This window comes from Pezoporus flaviventris, unplaced genomic scaffold, assembly GCF_033815535.1.
Source record: "Pezoporus flaviventris isolate CSIRO_AGI_PZ_B2104156 unplaced genomic scaffold, CSIRO_AGI_Pfla_v1 ptg000036l, whole genome shotgun sequence".
NCBI lineage: Eukaryota > Metazoa > Chordata > Aves > Psittaciformes > Psittacidae > Pezoporus > Pezoporus flaviventris.
This window is the reverse complement of record NW_026892584.1, coordinates 17441771-17456205: the sequence shown is the minus strand read 5'-3', so window position 1 is coordinate 17456205 and position 14435 is coordinate 17441771. Positions and strand designations below refer to the sequence as shown.

Genomic DNA, 14435 nt, shown 5'->3' with positions numbered 1-14435 from the left:
TGCAAATTTGTACCAGGGACGGTCGGAGAGATGGCTGCCTCCCTCCTGGCCCCGGCTGGCCGGTGAAGGGCTCCCAACGGCAGCACAGCTCGCCTGGCCGGCTCTCGGGCAGGAAAGCTCCCAGCAGCTCAGCCCCGGCCCGGCAGCGCGCCCAGAAGGGCAGCAGAGGTGGGGGGCTGGAGGGGGGGGGGGGAGTTTAACTCTTCTTGGATGTCATACTTTAATGGGGATGGAAAATGTGAATTTTCTTTGCATTCCAGGAACAATTCCTCGGGGTGGTGACCTTTAGCACCGATTCTCTTAAGAGAGTAAAGCAGTCGAATGTTTATCTAGATGACTGAAAGCTTTCCCTGGTGGAGGTTTATGGAAGTGTTAAAGGGGGCGGATAACACGGGCTTTGGAGGCGCTTGTCCAATGATCTGGAGGGGCTTGGAGAGCAGATCTCAGCTGGCAGACATTTAAATGGGAGACAGCTCGGCGCTGCTGCAATTTGTAGGCAGGATCCGAGACTCTCTCTCTATGGACTCCCAGGCAGCTCCGGGCTCCCACGACACCCGCTCCGCCTAGTGAGCCGCCGGGCAGAGCCCCACAGAACCCCGGACCCCGCTGAGGATCCGCCGCCGCCGAGCCGGGCCCCGCCGCGGAGCCTCCGCCGCCGCGCAGGTGAGCTGGGCCGCGCTGCGCTGCGCGCACTCACAGCGGGGGAGCAATCGGGGCCGCAAACGAGGCAGGCAGCTGCGGAGTTCTGCCGGTCTCTGTGGGAGGCAGAATTCTAATCTACCCTGCCTTCGGAGAGGGGTCGTTCGTCGGTGTGTAGCAAAACTCCGGGTCCCTCGGCTTTGCAGAGGGTGATACCCGTCCCTCCCGTCCGCTGCAGCGAGGCGGACACCAACATTTCCGCTGCAGTTCTGGGGATTAGGGCGCCGTTACATCCCTGTCCCCTGACAAGCACAGGGATTGCAAAAGCCCTGTTAGCTCTGCCTCTCATCTCCGCCTACAGCATCACTCCCGACAAATTGGATTCGGCGCCCATCCGACACACGGCAAAATCCCGGCCCGGCCTCTTCGCGGAGCGGGGCGGGGGCAGATCCCCATGTGCCGGCACCGGCGCCTCCCGCCCCGTCCTGCCGGGCTGCCTCCACGAGACCTCTCAGCCCCCGGCTCTGCTCCGGCCGCCTTTGCAAACCTCGGGTCCTCCCGGACGGCGTGCCCTGGGCCTACAGGAGCTCCCCGCGGTGGCTGTGCAGCCCGGGGGACTGCGTGTGTGCCGGTGGGGTCGGGCGACGGGTCGCGAAGGGTCTGCACCGAAGAAGGGTCTGCACCCGCGGCGTGCGAGCGCTGCGCGTCCTGGGGAGCCGTCGGGCAGGACGGACCGCGGCCCCTCCGCTGTCCTCGGCACCTCTCTGCCTTTCCCACCGCTACCTCCCCACCCTGCCCTCCCACCTGACTCGGAGCCAGAAGCGTTTTGCCGCGCAGACGGCCCTGGGCATCCGTCAGCCACGGCTCCCCCTCCCCGTACGGACAGGCCTCCCCGCAGTGCGCCGGCCTGGTGCTGACCCGCTCTTCTCGGCCCCGGGCTGACCTGGCGCTGGGCTTTTCCCTTCGGGAGGGCGGTTTGCTCACTCGCCCTGTCCGTTTTAATGCCATCCTCCGACGGCTCGGGAGTCACCGCCACGGAGCTCGTCCTCCGCTGGGTAAGCCCAGACGGCGGCCGCCTCCCTGGTGGAGACCCGGGTGGTGTCTCCAGCTGCCTCGAGAAGCGTCCGCGACCGCCGGGAGCCGGGCTGAGCCGCTCCCGGCTGAGATGAGGATGCCAAACCGAGCAGAAGGCTTCTCCCCTCCGACGGCGTGTCCACGCTGCGCTCAGTGACAGCCCGTCTTACCTAGGCGGGTTGGGCAGTGCCGCGGCACCGTCCAGTCCCGGGCGGGGCCATTCTGTCCGGTGCGGGGCTGCGGCGGCGAACCGCTGTCCTGAGCCGTCCTGGCTGTCTGCAACGGCTTCTCTCCTGGTGTCCCGCTCGTGGCTCCTCTCAGTGAAAGTCTCGCGAGTGAAGCCCGTTTCGCTCATCGGGACTGAGACCCAGTTCTGGGGAGACCCCTTTCTGAACAGACACCAACGTGCGTTTGGCTCGCCCTGCCAGCTGGAAGGGGTTTAGTCACCCCTTTGGTGAGAGGCTGTTAGGATGGAGCGCCAGGAACCCCCCGCCGCAGCCGCTCTGAGCCCAGCCCAGGGAGAGGGAGAGCAGCCGCTCGTCTCCTGCCCGTCCTCACCGTGCGGGAACTCCGGAGTGATCGGCTAGCGGGCGTGGAGACTTTCATGTCGAATTTAAAGGGGGCCAGTGCCCGTAGTTTCCTGCTGCTCTTTCGGATTCGGGCTCAGTCTGTGCTAAAGCGTTCAGTTTTCCTTTCAGCGATGTCACCCAGAAACGTGTAGCTTCTCCCGAAGACTTTCTCCTTTCAGCACGCGTGGCAGTGCGCAGGAGAGCAGTCCTGGTGGGCCCAGGGCTCCGCGAGCAAATCCGTCTGGAGGGAGCTTCGCTCTGGTGAGCGGAGCTGTCAGGCTTCACGGGTGTCATCAGGAGAGTGTATTTCGGGTTTGCTACCAGCCATGCCCACCATGATGTTCGCCTTCCGTGTGATCCCTAGAACGTCCTACAGAGCAATGCCTCCGGAAAGGGGAGTTTCAAAGTTCTTTTTTTTTTTTCTTTTTTTGTATTGCTGCCGCCACTCATGACGTTTCTCAAGAAAAGGCATCTCCATGACTTGCAAGAAGAAATTAGCCGAAATGTCAATGTACTCAGATACTACCAGAGATGATAGTTTTGCTGTCTTGATCTCAGGGAAAAGAAAAAAAAAGTTTCTCTGGGAGTTGCCATTGCCATGCCTTTTTGTGTATTTAAAAATACAGATCCTTGAAAACTATGAAAACATTACATAAGACTATTTCTGTAATTCATATATAATAAGCCAGGCATAAAATTATTCCGATCCTTTGGGACACAAACCACTTCAATTTTCTCAGTAGTCAAATGGTTGTGTTTTGCCTCTTTCTTTGGCTGATATTTGAAGCCCGCCAAACATATGTATTTTTTTTAGGTCTTTGTCATATTAGTCTTCATGTGAAGTGCATGAGCCCATGATTCATCATAATATTTTCCTAGTAAATATGGTTCACAGATGAAATTACAGGCCTGCTGACGTCTGTGAGAATTTTGCTGTATATTTCAACAGAACCAGGATTCCATCCAGTTCTTTTGAACAAGTTGCTGTGTACTAAGACTTTTACTAATAACTTTCTGACTGTGCCTGGGAACTCATAGGGAAATTCTGCTTATGAACTGACACATGGCAATCCTTAATTTATAGCAGAAAACGTATAAATGAAGAAAATACAGCTTAATTGCATGAAATAATAAACTTGAAAGCATTTACACTTCTCTAGAAACAGTTCCTAGTGTTAATCCACCAGATTTCTAATCTGTTTTAGATGATGAGATCCCAGGCTCTAGATAAACCACATATGAAGTGATATGAATGTTAGGGCCCAATTCTGCTCCTGTTTGAAGTCAGCAATAAAACTTCTTTTGGCTTTAGGACTAAGAACTTACAGATGAACAGTAGAACTCATTTTAGCAGTGAAATATGAAGAAAATAGATTTTTGAAGTATTTTGTAACTTTAAAAAAATATTAATTCTATCAGATCTCTCTGAACAAAGTAAGGGGGAATCGATAATTTTGGTTATAGTCATCTGTTTGTTCAAAGGCTTCTCAAATGGATCTTCAAAAGGATTTCTGGCTATGCCAGTGTAACAGCCAGTATCAGGTACTGAAAATTTTGCTGAAATCTGGAATATAAGCTTTTGCAGCCTGATTCCTCACAGATCCTACCCAAGCTCCAGAGTTATTATTTCTGCAGAGTTATGACTGTGACAAGGAAAAAAAAAATTATGCTAGGGAGAGATTTCTTTTTGGTAGAACTTTGGGTATGGTAACACTGATTTAGCTACCTGTACTGTTCTGCATTCTATTTTTTTTTTATTTTTTTTTTTACTAATAAAAGCCTGCTAAGGAAACATTCATAAACATTAATTCATAGATGGATGGACCACTCTAGTTCCTAATGTAAGCAAATAGAAGTGTCGTCTTCTCTTGCAAGCAAATGGCTTGCCTTGGGACCAGAGATGGTGCAGAGTGGCTGCTTTCCTTGCTGAGGCATACCCCCTCATTCTCCTTCATATTTTCCATTTTTTAAAAATAATCCTTTTTTTGTTGTTGTTGTTAATAAATGTTTAGTAAGTCTCTATAAAAAGAAGGTCCTTTTTGAGCTGCTGTGGGGGTCATGAAGTTCACACAACCTTTTTGATGGGTCTATGTTTAAACTGTATTTATCCCTAAATGATTGGATTATTTGTACTTTTAGATGTGTGTTTTGGAAGGGACCATAACAAACGTTTTTGCTGAGTTGCTAATTTCTATTTGAATCACAGTCTCTTTAATGAGCATGTGATATAGCTTCCACATTTAACGCTGGAAACCAACTCAGTGAAAAATTGCCTCCTGAAATTTAGGATTATACTGAAACACATGCTTGCATTTCCTTAGGGTTAAGCACGTGCTTATTAATCATTCATGAATCTGCAATACAGATATTACAACAGTAAACGTTACCATCAAATTTCCTCTAAATTCCCATCTCAAAGTACATCTCATTTTCCCATGATTAGACCTTATTGTGTCATCAATTGCATGTTTATGGCAGGGGGTAGAGAGAGAAAGATGAAACAATGTGGAGGTCATCAGTTTTAAAAATAAAAATAGTCCAGGAATATGTTTGTTGGTAGAACTTCAACTCAGTTATGGGACACTAAGCAAACACCTGAAGCATGCTGGCACTGCTTATAAACTAGCAATCTATTTTCAATTGCATGCAATAACTTTTTTTTTTTTTTTAAAAAAAAAGGAAAATTAAGTTTCAAAAGAAGCATGTTTAAATAACATTCAGGTTGCGTAGAAATAGGGAAAGAAAGCAAATGTGAAGTCCAAGCTGACACTTGAAATTGTGTTACACTAGTCTTCTGTTAGAATTCCCAACTTTTTTTTTTTGTTGTTCTTGTTCTATTTCAGAGCCTTAGGGCTATTAGAATTGCATGTTTCATTTAGATATTAAAAGCAGCCCTTCCAAGTTGTCCACTGGAGTCGGCAGCAGTGTCATTCTTGCACCCCTTGCTTGAAGCCTGAAGTTTCTGACAAACATAGGACATACTGGTACAGAAACATAAATGAATAAACCAAAAGCATATATTTATCATACACATGATTAACTCTAGGTGCTCTAACAATCTGTAGACAAACACTTAAAATATTAAATCCACAAGCAAATTCCTGAATACATTGGAAACTCCCTATGATACTCTTCCACTCCAGTAATTCCTTTCCCAGTCCATTTGGTAAGAAATGCTTTTTGAACAGCATAATCTAATGCTTATTTTCTCCGTATGACTGGGAAGACTAGTAATTGAGAAATTAACAGATATCTTTTCTAGCAAATAGGCTCCACCCTGAGCCTCTGCTGAGTCTCTAGGTGGCCCTTACAGCATTGGCATTTGGCTGCTTTCCTGCCTAGTTGTGTGGTCTTGGGCAGAGCGGGTAAAGCCATCCAGCATGGTGCCCTTGGTTTCCCATGTTTCTTGGATAGTAGCACAAGCAGGACTCTTCAGTTCAATCACTAATTTCGCCCTTACTGATAAAACAAGCCAAATAAGGGATATAACTGCAGCACTCCAAGCAGGTAGAAGACATCCCAAACTACCCAAGTTGTTTGGGGCTTGTATGTTTGTTTGTCTGTTTTTATGTATGTATATTTTTCACAATTCTTCCCTTTTTAATGCATGTGCCTCTTGGCAGGTCTCCTTTTTTACAGTTTTTTTGCAAGCAGTAGTTCTTTTCTGGTGGCTTCTTCCAAGCTCCCACTGGGAGGGTCCCTTGCGAGCTTTTTTCCCTGATCTGTTTGTCTTGCTTGCCACAACCCTGGCTTTCCAGAACAACATGGAAACCATGGCACTTCTGGAAGGGGGAAAAGTGTGACAGGTGATGAGTCTTCTGGCTGGTTGGTGTCTAACTGAGCAGCCAAAAGAACTCAGAGCTTTGGGAAGCAGCAGAAATGGTGGAATAAGAGAGGAAAGAAAGGCTGTTCTTATGCTATTAATTAGGTTTGGAGCAGGGGTGCAGTTTTAAGAACCTCATAGTCTCCACTTACTGCACTTCTCAAAGTGGGTTTTCTTGAGTGCATGAACTACATGACGTTTAGTGTCATATATGGAATTCTGTTGTCCTCATATGTTCCTTTCAATATCTTGCTGTATATAATGAATAAAATTCAGAGATCTGAAAAATTCTTAACACCGTGACTACATCTGTATAATTTCTGTCAAAGATTCAGAGTAATGTGAGAGAATTTGTGTAATTTGAAATTACAGATGTATCTCTTTTAACACACATCTACGTGTTCATTAATGTTAGTTGCGTGTCTTGTTGCATATTTCTTACCTTAAGCAGCATTACACTCAGACACATTGGACCATTTCAGAGGTGCGGCGTGACTGAGCTTGGGATGCTGTAATTCAGACAACAGGTGGATATAGCATGCACATTATCTTCTGGATGTATATTGTGCAAGAAGCTGTACAAAACTTCTGAGACTGACTTAGGAACACATAGCTAGACTAGATCTCCTGAGTCAAAGTGTTTAGTTCTCTGGTATTGTAGATAGCTATTTCATACAAATCCTCGTGTAGCATAAAATCTGCTCTTCCACCAGTGTTAAGTTGGGAGTAACCTTCCTAATGTCAATGAGGTGCAAGAAGAGAATGAGAACTCTTAACTAGAGTAGTATACATGGAGAAAAGTGATGGAAAAAGGCGCATGATGCACAAAATAGAATTCTCTTTAGACTTGCTTTAGCCTCCTACTTTCGATGACTGTATATGAAAGCTTTTATCACTTGGTAATTTGGAAATTGCTTTCCAGCTGGTAAAAGCTAATGCTTATCTTTTGTTTTGCACACACACCCCACACCCCCCTCCCCCTATTTCTTTTATGGAAGTGAAAATATACTGCATGTCTGTCTTCTGTTGATATCTGAAATCCACAACTGTGCTTTATTCCCTCAACTTCCTCCATATAGGATGGTCCGCACACTGTACGCCATCGGTGCTGTGTTTCTTCTGATGGGATTTCTGCTACCAACAGCAGAAGGGAGAAAGAGGAACCGTGGATCTCAAGGTGCTATCCCTCCTCCTGACAAAGATCAGCCCAATGATTCAGAGCAAATACAGACACAGCAGCCATCGGGTTCTAGGCATCGAGAACGAGGAAAAGGCACTTCGATGCCTGCAGAAGAGGTGCTAGAATCTAGTCAGGAGGCATTGCACATCACTGAGCGCAAATACCTAAAACGGGATTGGTGTAAAACTCAACCCCTCAAACAAACTATCCATGAAGAAGGCTGCAACAGTCGTACCATTATCAACAGGTTCTGCTATGGCCAGTGCAATTCCTTCTACATCCCCAGGCATGTCCGTAAAGAAGAAGGCTCCTTCCAATCTTGTTCCTTCTGCAAGCCCAAGAAATTCACAACCATGACTGTTACACTCAATTGCCCTGAGCTTCAGCCCCCAAGAAAGAAGAAAAGAATCACCCGAGTTAAGGAATGCCGGTGTATATCTATTGACTTGGACTGAACTGAGACAAATGTAGTGATTGCACTCTGACTGTAAGCAATCATTGCCAGTGTGAGAGTGAACACCATGAACAAGCATGCCTTCAGGGCTTGGCAAAACTGAGAGCAACCTAGCAAATTACCTAAAACAAGTAAGAAAAAACCACACACACACAAAAAAAGAAAAAAATATCAATGTAAAGAAAGGGCATGCATGTGTGTGTTTGTGTGTAAGTGAAAAAATGGATGTGTGCAAGCAAATCTATGAATGTTCACTACAACAAAAAGAAATTAACAGAGGTAGGAAATATTAAAAAAAATCTGTTTACCTGCAGTCATGAATTAGCTTTCCTAGTGTATATTCACATTTTTGCCGCTTGCTGGGAAAGTGGAGCTGTGGCTTTTGCTCATGTTCACTTGCCGTGCTACTTGCTTTTATTGTATTAAGAGAAACATCAAAGTGAGAGGACAATTTATTTAAAAGCATAAATCTATTCTTACATACAAAGTAGGCAAGAAGCAGTTTAAAGTGTAACAAAACCATCACTGAAAATAGCAGCTGTATCAAGAGTTTGTAACATGCTTCTTCAAAAAAAGATCTGTAGTCCAAAAGCCATGTCTGGAGAACAATGGGGGATGTGGGAGTGTTGAAAAGTCACTATAGGAGGATGGAAAACAGAGCTACAGCAAGTTAGAAAGCAAAAGGCCAAAGTAAGTAGATGGGGAGAGTACAAAAGGGAGTAGAAAAAGGAAAGATACATAAATAGGAATATCCAGAGGAAGAGATAGTCTTCTGTTTATGTTTTGCTTTAATTTATATACCTAGTCATATATTACATAAATTAAAAAGAATCTATATACTAGGCTATAAATACACTTCTGAATTCTAATGGCTCTCTGAATCGATCAAAACCCATTCTTGTGCCACTAGATCCATTTGATGTCTTGTATTTCTGATATCAGTTATTCTTCATATCTACATATATATACATGCAGTATCTTTTAGTCATGGATATCTATACATACATACAATGAGTATGCATACTCCATTGTGTGTAACTGAACTCTCTCCTCTTTTTCACACACATACATAAAAAACATACATAAACCACAGCATAAAAATCTTGCTAATTAAGATCAAGTACAAATGGCAGTAATTTAGTACATAAAGAGCAAAGCAAAAATTAAAACAAGCGTCATGTGACTGCAAATGCAATAACCACACAAGAGACAAAAGACACGGCGTTCATGACTAGTAAACATTGCATTGTTATTGTTATTTTAGCTTTGCCACAGGCATGCAGTTTGTTGGAAAAGAGATGCAGAACTTTGCCAGCAATAATCCTCTTTTATATCTTTTACCACAGACTTGCATTTAAACTGAATTTGGACAAAGTAAAGAGAATTTCCTGAAAATTAAGGGCTAACTGCCCCTCTCATTTAGGAGGAAAAAAAACGTAAAAGGGGACACAATACTTCCAACAGCTTGATGGATCTCACCTATGAGGTTGTCCTGTCTTCTCTTTCCTTCAGGATTAGAAGCTTAAACTTGATGAGGGCTGTAGGTTTTGGCAAGAGCACAGAAGGTCCTGCAAAAGAAGCTGTTTTTAGTGAGGTGGACCTTGGGCCATTGAACCCAAGAGGCATGTTGCCCTTGTTTTGCTGGGCACTTGATGAGAAGCCTGGGGGGTGTCTTACTGGACACATCTCATACCACATGGTATGAGTGCAGGCTGCTCATGCTGTCCTGCATGCTGGCTTTGCAAGGGCACTCTCCAGCCAAGTGCTGAAGAGGTCACAAGGTGCTGCACACTCTCCTGTCCATGTTGGTACCTGTGCCTGTGCCTGCAGCGCCCTGGCAGCAGGTCCTGTCTGATAGGATACCGAAGGAAAGGCATATTCCTATGCCAGAGTCAATACGAGGCCTGAAAGGAGTCCTGACATCATCATGGAGGAGAGTGAAATGGGAATTAGGTCCACATTAATTGTATGATGGGACTTGAATAGCCCAGGACTCAGTTTCACCAGTCGGCAGCAATATTCTCTAGTATCCACTGTCAGGGTAATTGTCCTCCTACACCAGATGCCTCTCTCAACCACAAGGTGGTTATCTTGACACCATTTCTGTCCACCGACCACACTTGTTATCTTGACACCATTTCTGTCCACTGAACACTAAGGAAGAAAATTCTGCTCTTACTAATATGCTCAAAGGGAAAAATACACATTGAGTGGCATGTCACAGGTGAATCCCGAGTGCCCTCATTGTATTAGATGCTCCAGCTGTTACACAGTGCATCACACAGTTATTGGCAATATCCTGCATCTCTGAATTTAATATATGTTTATTGTAATATTCACTGCTGTGAGGTCTGCATTTGTAAGATTAAGAGATTGCAACTCATTGATTGATATTATTAAAATGCATTTCATCTGGTGTATTCTCACTCAGCAGGTTTGACACATTTCTTTAAGGATTTTAAAATCCAGTTTTAAAATCTGGAGTTATTGGAGGTAGATTTCCACTGTGTGGAATGTGAATAGTTAAACAGAAAGATATGGCTATTTAATGTTATTATTGATACAAATCCTCTTTCACTGATAACAGGCAGGGGTTGTTTATACTTAAATTACCTTTTTGAGTTGGCTTGCAGGGGAAAGGGTCAATCCCAGTTGTTGATGAAAGTTTCATTGCTGAAAGTTTTGTACTAGCTAGGGTTTCTGTTGAAGAAATGGGAACACCTTAAGAATGAATTTTTCCCTTCGTGTGAAGTTGACAGCAAAACTCCCATTGTCTTTTACAGTGACCACTTTGCCCCTAAACCCTTAGCCACTAAGCAAAGCTTCAGACATTACTTACTCCTTTATTTAAGATTAGGCTAGCATTCTGAAGGAAAATTGGTAGAAGTTTTAGAAGTTTTAGTTTTATGTTCCAAAACAGCTCATGCATAGATCACGATGGAACTCCCCTTGAGGCAGGTTCCCTCCCCCCAGTATATAAATTTTATACAAAGAACTTCTATGAATTGCTAGTTATTGCCTGAGAGTAAGAAAGTTCTGCTAACTTACAATTATACAAGATATTTAATATCAACCATTTAAATGTCTGCTTTATTCTAAAAACAATGGACTATATAACCTAAGGCTGCAGTATTTTCATGCTCGGTCTCACAAAGCAAAACTTGGTTTAAAATGAAGTTTTAATTATTTTGTAACTGAATAGAATTGGAGTTTTTTCTTCCCAGCATCTTGTACGTCATTTTAACTACTAGTAACAAATAAATAAAATATCTTCTCCAGCCCATGTCTATTGTTGCATTACTTTTTTTCATTTCCTCCTTAAGTTACCAGCTCTGTCTGGATCTGTTGTACTTTACTCTGACTTCTGTGGTTTCTTCTAATTATAAAAGGGCTTACATTATGACAATGAGACAGAGACAAGCTATGTCACCATCATTCAACACAGCTACTTCAGTAAGGTTTTTCAGTGAGATCTGTCACTTCCCCTCACCCTTCCACAATTTATAGAAGGAAAATCTCAATATTTACTCACACTTTTCCCTTGTAAACCATATAGCGACAGTTCAAGATATAAATCACCCTGAAATTGTTGTAGAGTTAAAGTTGGAGTCAGCGCGCCTGCTTTACACCTTAGCTCAGTTTTACATCTAGCTAGCGGTTTACTCTCACTTTTAGAAAAAAGAGTAAGGAACACCGTACAAATACAGCACATTAAAAGCTGTAAACGGGGACAGAGGTTAAAATAGTTACAAAAAAGAACAGGAAGATTTGTCCCTGCTGGCAGCACTTAAGCAAGGTCAGGGCTGAGGAAAGACTGCAGCCACAGAAAGCAGGTTTCTTCGAACTTTCCTCCCCAGCGGTGGGAGATAGGCAGCAGTGGTATAAGTTTTACCTTTCCAACCTGCCATATTGTCAGATGTATTAGGGACCTGGTTGGTCACTGCAGATCTCATTGCAGTCTTGCCATCTGCAGTAGTAGGGGCATTGTCTACCCTTTTGAAGAAGGCTGCTCTGACAGGGAGCGCCATCTCACTGAACCAGACTGAGTACGATCTTTGATTTTGCATAAACCTCTGAGCAGTGATATAAGCCCAGTAATTTTTAGACATGTACCTTTCAGTTCAAAGGAATGAATGATATAGTCATGTATACGGTCATATAAGTGAACAGCATGTAGGGTTTTCCCATGGAGCACACAGATAACCAGAGAATAGGGTCAGATGTCTCATTTCCAGCTTAGAAAAGCAGGGTGCCAGTAAGATCCAGTCTGTTCTTCCTTCTTGCAACAGTGGAGCTGAGCACTCTAGTAGTACTGGCTTTTTGGAGTCTTTTAAAGTTTGGGATTTTTTTGTTTAGTCTTCCAGCTTTTTTCACACCTCCAAAACTTACTGAAAGGATAATAACATTAAAATAATTATTTTTAGAAGGCAATTGTCTATTTTTTGTTCTGAGATATGGCACAGTTGAACAGAATAAATTTCCTTGAGAAGACGCGCATATATATTTATTTGAACATTTAAAACAGAGAGAAAAATCTCCTGGACTTACCTTTCTAGTACTCTGTAGTACCATGGTCTTACTATTTATCTGCTAACAAGTTCAGATACTCATTATAAGTTACATTTGGCCTACATGCCAGCTTTGAATTGAAGATACATCCACTGTGAAGTCATCACTGCTTTATAGATTGAAGAAGATAGTGAGAGAACTCACACACCTCAATCAGCTTTCAGGGGCACAGATAGAAATAAGGCTATTTTGTCTCCCTCCCCAGTGAGGTAGGCTACATTTCTGTTTGGGATTTCTGTGTGTGCTCTGTCATCCATGTGCTCTGCAGTTGATTTGCACACACGTTATAGGACTGAGGCATCAATAGCATGTCAGTTTTGCTGAGCATGTGCAAGACATCTGAGCGACACATGCGCACAGTAGGTATGGTGCATCCTGGATGGGTCAGTGGAACAGACAGCATTGTGGCTCATCTCCAGCTGCCTGTCAGCAGCAGCGCCTGGCTGGGAAGGGGGACAATGCATTCGCAAAAATAATGCAGTAATTTAACCTTGTAATTTACCTTCTCCTGAAAAGAAAAATAAAAGGAGCACCAGAGATCTGCACCCTTGGGAACTGGTATTTCTGTGTGCTATCCAGTGTACAGGAGTAAACCTAGAGCTGTTGGTTCTAAAACATTTCCTAAAGGAGAAGCACCTAGTCACTGGTAGACTGAGATGAGAATGCTGGCTTGCTTAACCCAATGATCTCCTTACATGATCTCCTTATACATTCTTTCTTTGCTTTTTAAAAACCATACATCTTACTCACTCGAAGTAACTCAAGCCTGCCTTAGGAACTACTTCATTAGTTACTGAAACATAGAAATCAGTACTGGCAGAAGGTCCCAATTTTTCTTCTGAATCATTCTGCTTACTTGTGTGGTTGCACTAAACAAAGTCTTCCAAAAGGGAGATCTGCATAACTTAAGATTTCAGGGAGTGAAAAAATTAATGTATATTTGGATTTAGCCAAAACACTGGAGATAGATATCACTGGTATGTATTTTTAACAACCATTCAGTCTTGGCCTTAACATATCAAAAAGATTAACCATAATAAGATTTAGATGCCTTGCTTTATTTTTTTATCAGATGAGACTGAAATCAGGAATATAGAGCAACTCACAGGTCTCATAACAAAGCCCAGTGCAGATTTTTGATGCTACCTTCTAATGCAGCTTCATAAAAATATCTGAAGCCTGTCTGCACCGCCTGCCTGGGAATATAGCTGGTGACTTTAAGGTGCCCTTTGACAATGTGTGGCTTCTGGCTGCCCGAATTCCTCCTCTAGCTTTTATGGCTCTGAGGAGAAGAGAACAGAAATTTTGTCACTTGCTCCCTTTCCTATTATTTCCTAAAAATACTGAAAACAAAATCAATAATCTGCCTTTTTCAAATGCACAAGGAGCAAGATCAAATTATATATTGACATAAAAGAAGAAGGTTTGGGATTGCATTAAAGACCCCAAACTTCTAAGCTGTGATGATCAATAACTTCTCCTTGCTGTGATACAGATGTAAATAACATAGTTTGGGGATGAATCAAATGGAGAAGTTACACTGACTCCCAATTAAAGTTCTGCAAATCAAATTTGAAATCACCATGTTTGCATTTCTTTTTTAAAGAATGCCTTATGGAAACAGACATATTCCAATTCATATTACAAGAGATCAAAAAACAAAGGTTAAAATAATTTCTCCATCTTTCTCTAGAATAATTGAGAACTATATCTTATCCTTCTGTCCAGTGATATCAATATGGATTCCAGCAAGAAAGCAATTGGAAAGAATTAATGTGTCACAGCTCATCTGGGACAGCAACACTCAAATTCATTAATCGTAATTTTATAGTTACTTCATGGCATCACTACAGAGCACTGTTAAGTTTGTTTGATTTATTTAATGATGAATTTGCAGGCCTTAATATTCTTTTTCCTTTAAACTTTACTGAATTTCTGTTTTGCAATTAGTTTGTTAAAGCATAAAGGCGCAGTCTTTTGTGTTTTTAAGAAGCAACATATTCTTAGTCTTAGCTTTGTGTTAATGTATTCTTCTATTTAGAGAATTAAAAGATTGTGTTATATAGATATAATATACATTTAGCTATCTCTCTAAACAAAGGTATCAAAAGCCTAGGAATGCATTAG

General features: G+C 43.2%; 1 protein-coding gene across 3 annotated transcripts; it reads left to right on the top strand.

Annotated features, from left to right (window-relative positions):
* The first annotated feature begins 293 nt into the window (after positions 1-293).
* On the top strand, positions 294-11022 carry GREM1 (gremlin 1, DAN family BMP antagonist). 3 transcript variants are annotated; one of them, XM_061463388.1, is made up of 3 exons: positions 294-663; positions 7185-9861; positions 9899-11022. In XM_061463388.1, exon 2 carries the CDS (start codon positions 7186-7188, stop codon positions 7738-7740), a length of 555 nt encoding a protein of 184 aa, XP_061319372.1. In that variant the 5' UTR covers positions 294-663; position 7185; the 3' UTR covers positions 7741-9861; positions 9899-11022. The 3 variants fall into 3 exon arrangements, with proteins under 3 accessions (XP_061319372.1, XP_061319374.1, XP_061319373.1); XM_061463390.1 differs by lacking the exon at positions 294-663 and adding an exon at positions 1540-2543; XM_061463389.1 differs by lacking the exon at positions 294-663 and having other exon boundaries at positions 7088-9861.
* The last annotated feature ends 3413 nt before the right edge of the window (positions 11023-14435 follow it).